The 15,882-nt window shown below is 42.5% G+C and overlaps 1 protein-coding gene across 1 annotated transcript in view; it reads right to left on the bottom strand.

Moving 5' to 3' along the window:
* The window catches only part of nalcn (sodium leak channel, non-selective), a gene marked incomplete at both ends in the record, with an annotated part of 382,889 nt that overhangs the window by 305,454 nt on the left and 61,553 nt on the right, over positions 1-15,882 (bottom strand). Inside the window, 1 exon segment of the mRNA XM_084311476.1 lies at positions 11,482-11,568. Coding sequence (XP_084167602.1) covers positions 11,482-11,568 — 87 coding nt within the window.

The raw sequence follows: 15,882 nt of genomic DNA on the forward strand, positions 1-15,882 counted from the left end.
CACAACAAAAATCGGAAATGTTAAAATGACTAAATCAAAGCCAAAGTAATATCCCATTTTCACATTCTATTATTTTTGTTTTGATCCACTTTTTCTCCTCATTTTTCTGTTTTTTCTCCCATCCCTTTTTCCAAGATGGCAGCTCCATGTTTTTAGGCTGTGAGTTTTATGAGATTTTATGTCTTTTAAATGTGTTTTTATAGCTTTTTATCGGTTTTATTGCTAAAGCTGGCTTGATATTGCCTTCATTTATATACTGGCCGGATTTAGTCTGGAAATCTGCTTGGATTACCTGCTTGGATAACAAACAAGCCTGCTAGGAGCAGCCAGCTACCACCAGGCCAGGCCAGGAGCAGCCAGCTACCACCAGGCCCAGGATCCAGCAGCAGCCAGTCACTACCAGGCCAGGCCCAGGAGCAGCCAGCTACCACCAGGCCCAGGATCCAGCAGCAGCCAGTCACCACCAGGCCAGGCCCAGGCTCTAGCAGCAGCCAGCCACCACCAGGCCAGGCCCAGGAGCAGCCAGCTACCACCAGGCCCAGGATACAGCAGCAGCCAGTCACCACCAGGCCAGGCCCAGGAGCAGCCAGCTACCACCAGGCCTAGGATCCAGCAGCAGCCAGCCACCACCAGGCCAGGCCCAGGAGCAGCCAGTCACCACCAGGCCCAGGCTCTAGCAGCAGCCAGCCACCACCAGGCCAGGCCCAGGAGCAGCCAGCTACCACCAGGCCAGGCCCAGGCTCCAACAGCAGCCAGTCACCACCAGGCCAGGCACAGGAGCAGCCAGCTACCACCAGGCCAGGCCCTGCAGCAGCCAGTCACCACCAGGCCAGGCCCAGGAGCAGCCAGCTACCACCAGGCCAGGCCCTGCAGCAGCGCAAGCCAACCAGGCTGCACCAGGCCAGCAGTAGTACTTTTCCTTAATCTTTGTTGGTAATTTGTAAATAGTGTTTTGCCTGCTACAAGGGACCTCTTTGCATATTTGCCACTAGAAAAGTGTACTCTCACTACCAAAATGGCTGTACTAGGCCCTAGGCGTTTGATCACTGTGATTCTAGTCCTATTAGGTAGAATGTCATTTACTCCAGAAAACCATAGTAATCCAAGCCAACTGGAGGTCAAAACATGGCAAACTGAATCATCTGTGCTAAACTATCAGTTAAACTATCAGCCCATTGTAACCAGCAGAATGCTTACTCTGTTATATGACACTTCCGGCTCTCGACATGAACGGTCGCAGAATATCCAGCTCTTGCTGTCCCCATGGAAACCAACAACAAAAATCAGCAAAAAGAAGATATACAGGAATATTTATGCATTTCTTGCTCGCCATACTTTGGATTACAGACGTGTGCCTGAATTCAGCACAGAATCGTCAGGAAACGGCGGTGGAAGGCAACAAACGCGCAAATCTACAGTCCCATTGTGACTTTTACCTGTTAAATGGCTCGGAGAGTAAACATCCGGCTATTGGAGCGGCAACTATTCACAGACTGTTGACGGCGAATCCCGAAAGAAAGAGACTACCCCCGACAGGCAAGTTTGGTAGAAAATCGATGTTTTTATTGTATTTGCTCCTGTCTGGAGACATTCATCAGAACCCAGGACCTGTTTTAACGCGCCAACAGGCGAAGAATCAACGGCTCATCCTCACACCGTCAATAGCATGCATCTCCACACCGTCGCCGGCCCAGGACACAATGGCCAGCGGATGCACCAACCGACCAGCAGGCGGCGACATCCCCTCACCGAAGCCCAAGCAGAGGAGCCGAGATGCAAGAGGGAGAGAGCTTGCAATCAGGGGACTCATATCAGCGCGGGACGGGAGCACCAGGGACCCGCCGTTTGACTCGGCTAGCCCCGCCAGGACAGCTAGACTAACCGATCCACCCCCCCTCCCCCACAACGGAGGGCCTCCAGACACATCTGAGGACAGCAACCAGCCCCCCCCCCCCACGTCGCGGGCTTTCACACCGACCAAATACACCAGGAGAGGACAAAGGATCATCCCCACCCCCCCTCCTAACATCAATGAACACAGGACCCCATCCCCCCCTCCCCACCTACCGCCACAAGATCAACCACACACCACAGTGGAAAAACAATTTGAACTAGACGACATTAATGAAATAACAAACTCAAATGGACTTCACATATTTCACTTAAACATAAACAGCTTGAAACCGAAATTGGCTGAAATCAGACATTTGTTTCTAAACGGTAAGGCAAATATATTATGTTTCACAGAAACAAAACTTGACTCATCTGTTCAGGATCCAGAGATAGAAATCGAGGACTATTCAATCATCAGGAGGGATAGGAACCAGTATGGAGGTGGTGTCTGTGTGTATATACACAAAGATACCAAATTCAGCAACCGTACTGACCTTAACCATGACGAGATTGAAACTGTATGGATTGAAATCTTATTTGAAAGGGCAAAATCAGTACTAATAGGCACAATCTATAGACCACCAGAACAGACTGGTTTTTATGATACTCTGGATGTGTGCTTAGCTGGAGCTGAGGATGCGGAAAAAATTCTTATTGGGGATTGGAACACGGATATGCAACAAAAAAATGCACCCGTCTTCAAATCCTTCAATAGGTTTTGTGATCTGCACGGCCTCAGCCAACTAATCACCCAACCCACAAGGATATGTGAATCAACTCAGACTACCATTGACCTCATACTGACCTCTGACAAGTCCAAGATCTCCAGTAAAGGGGTTATAGCATGCGGGTTAAGTGATCATTACATGATATTCTGTACCCGCAAAAAGCTAAAACTAAAGGCTGGCTGTCACAAAACAGTCACATCTAGAGACCTCAAAACCTACTCTAGCGAGGCCTTTAACCTTGAACTGGAGAGTCTGGACTGGTCAGATGAACTCAATGGTACACTGGTTGAAGAAACTTGGCTTGGCTTCAAAACCAAATTTTCATCAATACTAAACAAAATGGCCCCCCTAAGAACCACCAGGGTAAAAAATCGCGCTGAGCCATGGATGCACACTGAAATACTGACCGCTATGAAAGCCAGAGACAAAAAATGCTCTGAGTTTCGTAAAAGTCAGTCAAAGCTTACCAAAAGCACGAGCAGTGAACTCCAAGACCACGTGACTGAACTCAAACTAGAAAGAAACAGACTAAGAAATGACGTAAACTCCATGATCAAAACTGCAAAAAAAAATTTCATCAATGACAAAACCGAGGAAAACAAAAATAAACCACGTGAACTTTGGAAATTACTCAACAATCAACTAGGCTGCAGTAAAAAACTCAAAACCAGGTTCTCAAACATAAACATAAAGACGGACAACACGCTCATCACAGACAAGCTGGATGTAGCCAATTACTTAAACACTTTCTTCACAAACATAGCCACAACACTGGTAAACAAACTACCCTCCCACTCAGGGCAGTATGGGGTAGAACACATAGTAGCATACTACATGAACCTAGGCGTCCACAAAGACGACTTCAAACTGGAAATAGTAACTACAGATGAGGTACTCAAAAAACTGAGCGCCCTCCAACCAAACAAGGCCACTGGCCATGACAACATCCCCTCCAAATTCCTCAGAGACTCAGCAGCAGCCATCACCCCAGTCATCACACACATAATAAACCTCTCCATAAAACAGGGACACGTCCCCAAGGACTTCAAAATTGCGAGAGTAACACCCCTGCACAAAAAGGGCAGCAAATTAGACCCGGGTAACTACCGCCCTGTTTCTATCCTTACATCCATCTCGAAAGTCATGGAAAAAATAGTATACGAACAGATCGAAAAATACCTCGCGGAAAAAAATCTAATCTACGAATTCCAATCTGGCTTCAGAACATCCCACTCCACTGACACATGCCTTCTCTACTTGAACGACCACATCAAACAAGAGGTGGACGCGGGCAAATACTGCGGCATGGTCATGCTGGACCTACAAAAGGCCTTCGACACTGTCAATCACACCATTCTGATTGACAAGCTAAAAGCAATTGGTTTTGATAGTTTATCAGTGAGCTGGATACAATCCTACCTGGAGGGGAGGGAACAGATGGTGGAAGTAAACGGTACCCTACCCCCCCCCCTCACAGTGAGCTGTGGTGTTCCACAAGGAAGCATACTAGGACCGCTACTATTCCTAATTTATGCAAATGACATGTCGTCAGCTTGTGACTGCAACTTGTTCCTGTTTGCGGACGACTCAGCCCTGCTGGTCTCTGACAAGAACAAGTTACAGGTTGAAAAAGCCCTCAGCTCGGAACTAGGCAAAATCTGCATATGGCTCGCCGACAACAAACTATCATTACACATGGGCAAAACAGAGTCCATTCTCTTCGGTTCAAATAACAAACTCAGCAAGACTGACGACTTCTCGGTTACAGTGGGTGACAATATTGTCACAAGGAAAGATGAAATTACCTACCTGGGTTCCATCCTAGAGGCTAATCTTTCCTGTGACAAAATGGCATCCAATGTAATAAAAAAAGTCAACCAACGAACGCGATTCTTGTACCGGATCTCCTCTCTGGTAAACAAGAATACCCTGAAGACTCTAGCAGGAGCACTCATTCAAGGGTACTACGACTATGCTTGCACCTCATGGTACCAAAGCACCTCAAAGGCACTAAAAAACAAATTACAAACATCTCAAAACAAGCTAGTCAGACTACTACTTGACCTGACTCCTAGAACCCACCTCACCCCTGCCCACTTTGACAACCTAGGATGGCTTAGAGTAGACGACAGAGTACAGCAACTTGCAATGGGCCTGGTCTACAAGATACACTACGCGACCAAGGTACCCATGTACATGTCAAAATACTTCCCAAAGGTCAGTGAATACCACGATCACAACACCAGAGGGAGCTCCACAAATCATGTAAAACCCAGATTCGGCTCAAACAAGGGACTAAACACGTTTCGCAATTATGCCACATCAATGTGGAACGCCCTGCCTAAAGCTGTAAAGGAATGTGAATCACTACCCACCTTCAAAAACACTCTCAAAAAACACCTACGTGAGACTGCAATTCGAAACTGGCCCCTACAAATGTCCTAACCTAGTTGTACAGTAAATGACCAAGTAAGGCTTTGTCAACATTCCAATGTACAGTGTAAAATGTGTGTGTGTCCCCTACCCAACCCCCCCCCCACCTCCAATGTACAGCCCTCACCCAACCCCACCCCACCAACCTCCTCCAATGTACAGTTTCTACGCCAAATGTATATACACTCCTTTTCTGGACACTTTTGTATCACAAACAGTACTGTATTTGCAAATCTGATATGTCATAAATGTATAGATGTAGCAGTACTGTCTATCTGTATGTCATGTATGTCATATATGTTATGATGAATTGAAAATGGGGGACCCTGGTGGAAACAAGACGAAAGTCTTTCTCTGGTCTGCATCCCCTTAACAATTGTATGTATTGAGATGTACTGTACTGTACCCATTCTGCAATCTGTTAATAAACTTTTCAATCAATTCAATCAATCATACCTTGACAGTATACATACTAGATGCTTTCCTACAGGTCGAAAAGTTAAACTAAGCAAATACTCCATTGATCCAGTTCAGCAATGCCTGTTTGTGATCCTAGTTTTAAGTGGGGATATCCAAACAAACCCTGGTCCTTCAATTGATACTTGTGGGTCATGTTACAAGCACATCCAAACAAAACAAAGATGTATATGCTGTGATGACTGCAATAACTGGTATCACCCAAAATGTATCAATATGTCTGTGAAAGAATACAACCACTTAGCTAAATCAGATCTTAAGTGGTTTTGCAATCTGTGTACACTACCCATGTTCAGTGATTCATTTTTTAATGATAATCTGTTCACAGAGGACTGTTCAGCCTCCAATAGACCTACAAGTCCAGGCCAGGTCTCACCATCCTCAACAACCCAAAATGATCCTTTTGAACACTTTAACAAAAAGGGTTTGCATATCATTCATCTGAATGCACGCAGCCTGATACCAAAACTATCTGAAGTGCAAATACTAGCAACGAAAACAAAGGCATCTGTGATTGCAATAACTGAAAGTTGGCTTGATGATAGTGTACCGGACAATGAAATTGAAATACCTGGATTTGTTGTGACTAGGAATGACCGAAATAGGGAAGGAGGTGGGGTCTGCCTCTACATACGTGCCGATATTGCATTCAACCCCAGGCATGATTTATATAGAGATGACTTAGAAACAGTCTGGATCGATATACTGCTACCAAAATCACAACCTATTCTGGTCGGTTGTTGCTATCGACCCCCGAAATGCTCAAATTTTTTTCATCTTCTCGAGAAGTCCTGTGCAAATGCAGACCGTTTTCTAGATCAAGAGGTTATTGTCACTGGTGATTTTAACTGTAATGTCCATCCAACTAGTCATTTAAACAATGGTCTACTTGCAGATTTTATGAATTTTTGCTCAGTTTTTGATTTTACACAATTGATTGATGATTTTACCAGAATTACTAAGACTAGCAGATCTATCATTGACCTGATCTTGTCATCTGACAAAGAAAAAATATGTCAATCTGGGGTGCTACCTTTAGGAATCAGTGACCATTTTGTCACATACTGCACAAGAAAGATCTGTCACAGTCAGATAGGCAAACACAGCACGGTTAGGATCAGGTCAATGAAAAAGTACAACCTGGAAAATTTCCAACAACTATTGCAGTCTGAAGACTGGAGTCAGGTTACAGAGTGCGACAAAGCTCAGGAAGCTTGGATAATTTTTAAAGAAATATTTCTATCGGTTTTAGACAAAGTATGCCCCATCAGGCTTGTCAGAGTCAAACAACGTTCCAAACCCTGGATGGATTCAGACATCTTAGAACAAATTCGGTTAAGAGACAAAACGCTGGCAACATTTAGAAAATGCGGCGATAGCGCTCTATTCGATGAGTATCGACACATGCGAAATAGAGTAACCAGCCTGGTAAAAAAAGCCAAAATAGAATACTACAAAACAAAATTCCAATAAGTGAAAAACTCCCCCAAAGAACTTTGGCAAACTCTAAAAAATCTGGGGGCTCCCATTAGAAACAATTGTTCAGCTTCTTCAAAGATTGGGTTGGATATTGATAATGAAATTTGCTTTGACAGTGCAAGGGTGGCCCAAAAATTCAATGATTTTTTCACTACAGTGGCATCAACACTTGTGAAGAAGTTACCCGAACCCACTGGACAGTTTGGTAGTAGTCATGTATTTAATTATTATTCAGATAAGGTTGCACAGGATTCCTTCAAATTACAACCAGTGGACATGGCCCTGGTAGAAAAAACGATCAATACCCTTGGCAAGGATAAAGCTACTGGAATAGATGGCTTACCAGTGAGGTTTATCAAAGACGGAGCAAACCAGATTAGTGAACCTCTAACACATATCATCAACCTATCACTGAAACAGGGTATCGTACCCGATGACTTAAAATGTGCCAGAGTGGTTCCACTACACAAAAAAGGAGATAGGACAAACGAGGGAAACTATCGTCCAGTTTCTATCCTCAGCGTCATCTCCAAAGTTCTTGAGAAGGTCATATTTAATCAAATATCAGATTTTCTTAAACAGACAGATCTCCTTTATCAATTCCAGTCTGGCTTTCGCCCTGGGTATTCTACGGATGCTTGCCTGATTGATCTCACTGACCATATTCAAACCCAGATGGACTGTGGCAAACGAACTGGCATGGTTCTGATTGACCTGCAGAAAGCGTTTGATACTGTTGACCATCAGATCCTGCTTGAGAAGCTCAAAGCCTGTGGGATGGACGATGGGTCGGTGAGATGGTTCAGGTCGTACTTGACTGGGAGGACCCAGGTTGTGAACATAAATGGTGTCGCATCTTCATATAATGAAATAACATGTGGGGTGCCGCAAGGCAGCATCCTTGCTCCAGTGCTATTTTCACTATATGTTAATGACATGGTGTCTGCAGTGTCTGCAGTATCCTGCAGACTCCTACTGTATGCTGACGACTCAGCACTTCTGGTGTCTGGAGACGACACGGCAGAAATACAAGCCGGTCTCAGTAGGGAGTTGGAAAGCCTTCACAAATGGTTAGTTGACAACAGATTATCTATTCACCTTGGAAAAACTGAGTCAATTCTATTCAGCTCAAAACATAAATTAAAGGAATGTTCCCGACTTGAGATAAGCTGTAATGGCTTCAGTGTCGAGTCTAGAGACTGTGTTAAATACCTAGGTGCAGACTAGTGGTCTGCAAGGGCCTTGAAATAAAGCCCGAGCCCTACCCGAGCCCTTGAACTTCAGGCCCTGCCCGAAAATAAGCCTGACTATAAATAATATTTTAGGCCCTAGCCCGCCTGAAAACCCGATTTTTTTTTAATTATTATTAATTTTTATTTTTATTTTTTTTGTATTTGTTTTAAATATTCGAAACACGGTTTTATATGAACTTAATAAATAAACAAAAACGAAAATGTTCAATAGGTCTACCTAAATAACAGATAGTGAAAACGAAAGAAACATTAATATATATATTATAACATATTATAGCCAATTTTATTTTTATTTTTTTGTTTTAAATATTCTAAACACTGTTTATATATTAACTTAATAAATAAACAAAAACGAAAATGTCCAATAGGTCTAACTAAATAACACATATCATGCTGAAAATTAACAACCATTATATAGCCTTTTTTCGCAAATTCTATTTCCCAGCGCGAGCCAGCCTCGTAAAACTCGTAATTTGAAGGCTATATGGAATCTTCTTTGACACACACAGTCACACACACGACACAATAGCCTACTCAGTCACTACAAACAAACAGAAATCAGAAATCAGATTTCGAGCAGAGCAATATTTATATATGAAAGCACAACAGAACAGGGAAGCGTGACCACACACCAGCAAATACTAATAAATCAGAAAATAATAACTTATAAATCAGAAAATAATAATACAATATTTGGCTTATGGCATTGGCCTACCGCTTTGAACAAAGTCCACTCCAGATGTCCAAAATCGAATAACAATGAACTTTAACGTATAGGCTAATAATAAATTATAATCGACCTTTCAGGGCATAATGCCTATTTGGCCAACCTTGCCTCTCTCTCTTGAACTATTTACATTATTCATTTAATTCCTTTAGAATTTAAATGCGTCGTGGAGGAGAAGAATAGAGTCCACCGTAGATGGCTTCAGCGTGGTTCTCCTTTTATCCACTACTCTCCCCGCGACACTGAAATTTCTCTCGCTGCTGCTGCTACTTGCGGGGATGCTGAACACAGAGCGTGCGAGTCTGGCAAGCAATTTGTTTATTACTATTATTGCTGTGAATTGTGTTGTGTGTGTGACATGTATACTACTGACCTTGCGGTAATCATCGGTCCACATGTCGGTGGTCATCCCCACATTTACATTGGACATTATGTCTGATATTTCCTTGACGCGCTCGTCTTTTTTTGTGGCTGCAATATCAAGACATTTTCTCGATATAGTGGTAGGATGCGGCAGCACGTCTTTAGCTGGGAGACGGCCATATGTAGCTCCAACATTTATGAGCTCTTGCACCAGAGACACAAAGCCCTCTCCGGCAACTGATTGAAAGGGCCTGATATCCCGACAACAGAACTGAACACATTTATCCAATACTGCAGATTTAACTTTTGTTGGCACTGGTGCTGGAAGGAAGGCTGTCAGTGGCAACTGTTGTGACTGACTAGCATTCAAACGACCGCAGCCACCGCGTTCAACGTGTCGCAAGAGGGAGGACGTGCCAGTCTTTTTGCTGTCGTATTTTAAAATTGCGCTGCACTCTCTACACTGCACACTTCCAATAGGCTCCTTAGTTGTACTACTTACAATCAGGTCGAAGTGCTTCCACAAACTAGACTTCCCAGTCACATTAGCAACTTTTAGAAGCTCCCCCTTAGCTAGTTTCTGCTTCAATTCTTCCATGGCTACCGTCCTTCAGCAGCCAGCACAAGAGCACATGTTCTACTCTCGAGTTTATTATTAAATCGTCACCGCGCAAAATCGAAACTGAAAAAAAAAAAAAAAAAAAGGAGGGGCTGCCCGGGCCCGGCCGAGCCAGAATTATTTATTAAAAAAAAAGCCCTACCCAGCCCGAACCCGCCGGGCCGGGTCGGGCCCGGTCGGGCTTGGGCAAGGTTGCAGTCCACTAGTGCAGACCTCGACCAAACACTCTCAGGGAAAACAATGGCCCTGAAGGTGATCAAAAAAGTTAACACAAGGGTGAAATCTTTGCACAGAAAAAAGAGGTTCTTATCACTGGAAACTATGAAACTGCTTGCCATTTGCCAACTGCATGATCCTCAGCCAATATGACTATGCAAGTACGTACTGGTATAGTGGTGTTACAGTGGAATGTAAACACAGGCTACAAACCAGCCAAAATAAGACCATACGATTGGTCCTAAATCTGCCACCTCGAACCCATATTGAGCCATGTCACTTCAATGAGGTGGGATGGCTCCCTGTGGAGCAGAGGGTCTCCTTTCTGAAACTGGGACATATGTATAAAATGTTAAATGGATCTGCCCCCAGATATTTATGCTCTTGTATTGTCCTGCGTGGCCAGGTCCACGGACGACAGTTACGGTCTGGACAGCTCTCAGTTTATGAGCCTAGAAAGGGTTCCTATTCACAGAATGGCTTTCTGTCTACAGCCTGCCGGCTGTGGAACTCTCTGCCCAGGGCCATCCAAAACTCCCCCACTATTGCTGTCTTCAAGAGGGGTGTGAAGCGACATCTGCAACAATAGGTTGCAGAGGGTGCTTGGCCACCACTCTTGAAGAACAGGAACATGACATGCTGTAATGAGGCTCTTAGAAAATTGTGTTGTCTATTTTATCTACTTGTTGTATCTATTTTATCTTAACTCTTTCTTTGTGATTTATTGTATTTTTCTTGGTACCATGTTGGAAACAAGTCGACAGACTTTCACATGTTATCCTTGTACCCCTTGTTTTTATACTATTGTATAAATTGTATGTACTAAATAAAAATAAAATCAAATCAATCAACGTCCAATCCCCACCCACCAGCTTTCCCACCCCTAACACTGCCAATTGTGTTAGTATGAACGACCGGTAGCAACACCGAGAGCTGGGCTCGATACCAGCATATCCTGCATTAGTGGCGAGCGCCTTGCCCACTGCGCCACTCAGCCGCCGTTCACATTCTATTTTTAACTTCAGAACAGAATCAAAACAAGGGAAAAACAGTCGGTTATTGGTATTCAGATTTTGCACTCTAAATCGGTGTTCAATTTCCTTTATTTCTTTTTTATTTCTCGCTCTCGCACAACCTGAGGCGTATCGAACAATTACACAGATTCCCATAATAGTATCGAGTGTGACACGCTGCCAAGCGCATGTTGGCACATGTATGTGTACTGTATGTGTGTGTATGTGTGTGTAATGATGCACCAGCAGTGGTGTATTGTTTCCGGTGTGTGTACTGTACCTGCAGGCAGGCGGGCGCTCGGCCATGTGGTTTGTTCACGTCCACCGCTACGAGCTGCCAACCTCCAGCAGAGTCTTCATGGAACATCTGCAACATACAGATAGCATATGAGAATAAGTAAACACACACATACTGTACACACACACATACTGTACACACACACATACTGTACACACCTCATCCGAGGCCATGGACGTAATTACAACACATGCATACAGCATTTTCATGAAACTTACAATTATGTGGTCACAAAAAGCCAAGGGCATCATGCAGTATAGGCAGGGGTGTAAAGTACTTGAGTAATTGTACTTCGTTACAATACTTAAGTACTGTTTTGGGGGATTTGTACTTTACTCGAGTATTATTAGGTTTGTATACTTTGTACTTTTACTCCATTACATTTCAGAGGAAAAAAACATACTTTTTACTCCTTACATTTAAAATGCAGACCTACAAAGTACAAAGTACAAATCTCACAGGTCCAACCATTTTAATATAGTATATTTTAATTGTGTATCTGGCCGAACTAACGTTAACGTTATTAATCCTGCGACCACAGGTAAACAGCCAATCAAATCCCCATCAATGGAAAATGAACCCGCCCATACCCATGCTGATTGGTCCTTGTGCAACACTAGAAAGCGGGGATCTTTGATTAAACACCTGCTATCAGAAGAATAGACAGTCAAACCACCACGTATAAAAAGATCCACCGCACAGAGAAATAAAGCAGATGGTGGCATGGCATTTCCAGATTTTTTCCTATATTTTAAGGCGTACTCATTAAGTCCATTGACAACATGGTTTGACTCCCAAGCATTAGCATCTTGGAGGAAAATAGAAGAAAACATAGTAGCCCCACATAGACTGAAGGACATAGCATACACTAAACTACCAATCAAGCACTGTGAACGAAAATTTGGCCCCATAATTACTCATGCGATCCGGATATGGCGTGAATCACAAAAAAAAAATCCTAACCCACAAGAATGGCACAACCATACTCCCTTATTCAATAACAATGCTCTCTTAATCGGAAAACGACCTATAAGATTCCCTATATGGGAAAAGCAAGGCATACACTCATTAGGGGATATTTTTAACAAACAGGGTTTTTGTAGTGATAAAGAAATACGCAAAAAATTTAATCTCACCAAGTCCACATTGCTTTTTCACAAACAGTTAGAGCTATGTTTGAAGTCTCACGGTGTTCCATTAGACAGACCAATTGAACACCACAGATACCACAAATTCTTCTACTCAAGAGAGACATCGAGAGGTTTTGTTTCAGAATTTTATCATCAATTACTAACGTCCTCGTATGAAACCCTCCAACTTGACTCTGTCTGGAGGAGGGATATACCAGACCTGGAAAATGACTTTGATTGGCAAGGAGCCTGGGCAAATGTCCGACTTACATCAAGGAACCCGGATCATCAACAAATCAATCTTAACTATATTCACAGGACATACTTGACTCCTATAAGACTGTGCCGAATGGGGCTCAAACAAGATTCCAAATGCACCCAATGTACAAATGGGGACGAAGGGACATTTATGCACATGTATTGGGACTGCTCACCAGTTAAGGCATTCTGGAAAGATGTGACCCAACAAATATCAAAACTCGTATCTTGGAATATACCTGTACACCCCTCGGTATTGCTGTTGAATGATGTTTTTGAGTTTGCAGTGAATCCACAGCTAAAGAGATTGGTTTTATCGGGTATCACAGAGCCAAAAAGCTGATCGCATCACGCTGGTTTCAACCGGAAAAAATGTGCCGTAAAGTTTGGTTTCTTACATATCTCGATGTAATTTACCATGAAATATCTACAGCAAGAATTCTGGGTCTCAATGAATCCAAAATGTCAATGTGGTTAGAAGTGGTGGAGAGAATAAAAGCTAGCTTATAATGGTAGTGTCTGGTTAGGTGCGAGGGATAGTGGAGGTACTTCTCAAGGTGGGGTCCGGGAGGGGGGGGTTCGAGCTGAGCATATGTATGTAGGGTTTTTTTTTTTAGATAACAGGTATTATGGGTATATCTTATATAAAACAACTAACCAAAATGTGATCTCATTGGATGTGCCCTGACAATTAATGCTTGTATATCTTATCGTGTGTTGTCATGTTTGTTTATATGTTTGTTTTAAAAAAGAATAAAAAAATAAAATACAAAAAAAAGAAGAATAGACAGTCAGATCCGCATTATGCTGTGGTTAATATTGTGATATTATTCAGGGTACTCCTGTATTCTGTCTTTAATATTGTGATATTATTCAGGGTACTCGAGTATTCTGCCTTTAATATTGTGATATTGTTCAGGATAATCCAGTATGCTGTGGTTAATATTGTGATATTATTCATGCTGTGGTGTGAATGCCGTCCATGTTAGTTTACCTTCAATGGAGAAGTGCATTAAATTATTTGAATGCAAAAAAAAGTTTCCTCTGTTCTTTCATTTCAGCATGGTCTATCACAGAACACATTCCATTGTGGGCAGAGTGTATGCTTGGTTTTATTCCAGCCTTGCCTAAACACCAGCTGATGATTTCACTAATTGGCTCACCTCTTCAACTAACTCACCTGGTGCAATGTATAGTTAAAATGAAAACTTGGCCGATGATGGAATGAGTTTGAGATCCATGGTCTATCCCTTTCCAAAAAAAATTTACTTTTACTTTTTAGTACTTAAGTACATTTAAAAGTAGGACTTTTTTTACTTTTACTCAAGTGTGTTTTTAGACAGATACTTTGACTTTTACTTGAGTCATATTTTGAGACAGTACCCATACTTTCACTTAAGTATAATTTCTGGGTCGTTAACACACATTAATTGAAGATTTATTGAAAAAACCATCCGCAGAAAAAGTTCCCAAAAAAAAAAAAGAGAGAAGTTGCCTCCATGTGGAAGCAGCTCGGAAGTGCATCCAACTGTTCTCACTGTCTCTCAACTAAGACATCCAACAAACTAACACATCCAACTGTCTTTCAACTAAGACATCCAACAAACTAACACATCCAACTGTCTTTCAACTAGACATCCAACAAACTAACACATAGAAGCAGCTGGGAGGTGCGCTGTTTTAAGTGAGCATGGATTATTGAATTGATTGATTGATTGATTGCTAATTTTATTACTGTCCGCCTTGTTTCCAACTGGTTACGTTTAGGCACTCTTTCGAAGTCGCTCTCTTTCGAAGTTGGTTAAGGTTAGAGTTTGGAATCAGGGCTGGTGGTCTATCGCCCTGCTCTAAAGACAAACTCTAACCTTAACCAACTTCGAAAGAGAGCGACTTCGAAAGAGTGCCTAAACTTAACCAGTTTTTTTAATTGCTATTGATCAATCAATCAATTCGCGCGATTTTTATTTTGTTACACAATGACTCATGACCCATCAATTACATCATCCAACATTGTTTAAGAAACTAACACATTCGCCGTGACAGAATTGTTTTTCATTTAGTCTTTATGACCCTATCACTATATCCTTTCGTAACGTTTACTGTCCGCCATGTTGCTTGCATTTCTAAAAACTTGCACGGTGGAGTGATAGTAATTCGGTTGTGGGCGGGTCCTGGGACCAAGAGCGTGGGGTTATTACAAATACCCACGTGTAACTTGACTGTTTCAGCCAATCAGAATCGAGAAATTTGCATGCGGTTGTATAAAAGTATGTGTTGCTTATGCTTTCAGCTAATGCATTGAAGGCTAATCTTAAATTATTATTTTATTTGACCAATTTCTGTCTCACTGAATGACTTTTCTGAACCGTTCCACCGCTAGAAAGTACATTATGTTCAAGGGTAAGGCGTCAGGACTGCTCAGCAAATTACTAAACTGGAACAAGTTTAAAGCTTGCATAAGAGTCTGAAAAACTTTAGATTTTTCATCAGACAGTGAGTGGACATGATGATGTGTTATTGGAAGTTATCTTGTTAATTCATATTGGGAAATGTCTTTTCTTTGCCAATAAATTAAATCATGATCGTTTTTATGTTCTTCGAAGGCTGTGTGAGAATACTAGACAGTTTATGTGCAGGCTATGGAACTGGGTATTTTGCAGTATTGTGGTAAGGTTTACAGTAATGGATTAACTTGGCCTGGTGCCGGGCAGGCTGTGGTGTCCATGGTCTCTGTTAGGTTAGGTCAAGGGTAGCAGTCATCACTGAGTTTTAAGCTGATGATGTTCTTTAGTATCACTTGCCAAATTCCGCTTTTATACTGTGACTAGGACTTGGAAAGCAGCCATGACAGAATGATAGCCGATGTAGCATCTGTTAATATATTGTAGAGAGCAGCAGCACAGCCCAGAGCCACAGCAGCCTGTCCATAAAGACAACAAGTCCGCCAGAGCTCACAGTACAATTTGGCGAGTAATTCTGAGGTAAGTCATTTCCC

Source organism: Notolepis coatsorum (assembly GCF_963971535.1).
Source record: "Notolepis coatsorum genome assembly, chromosome: 3".
NCBI lineage: Eukaryota > Metazoa > Chordata > Actinopteri > Aulopiformes > Paralepididae > Notolepis > Notolepis coatsorum.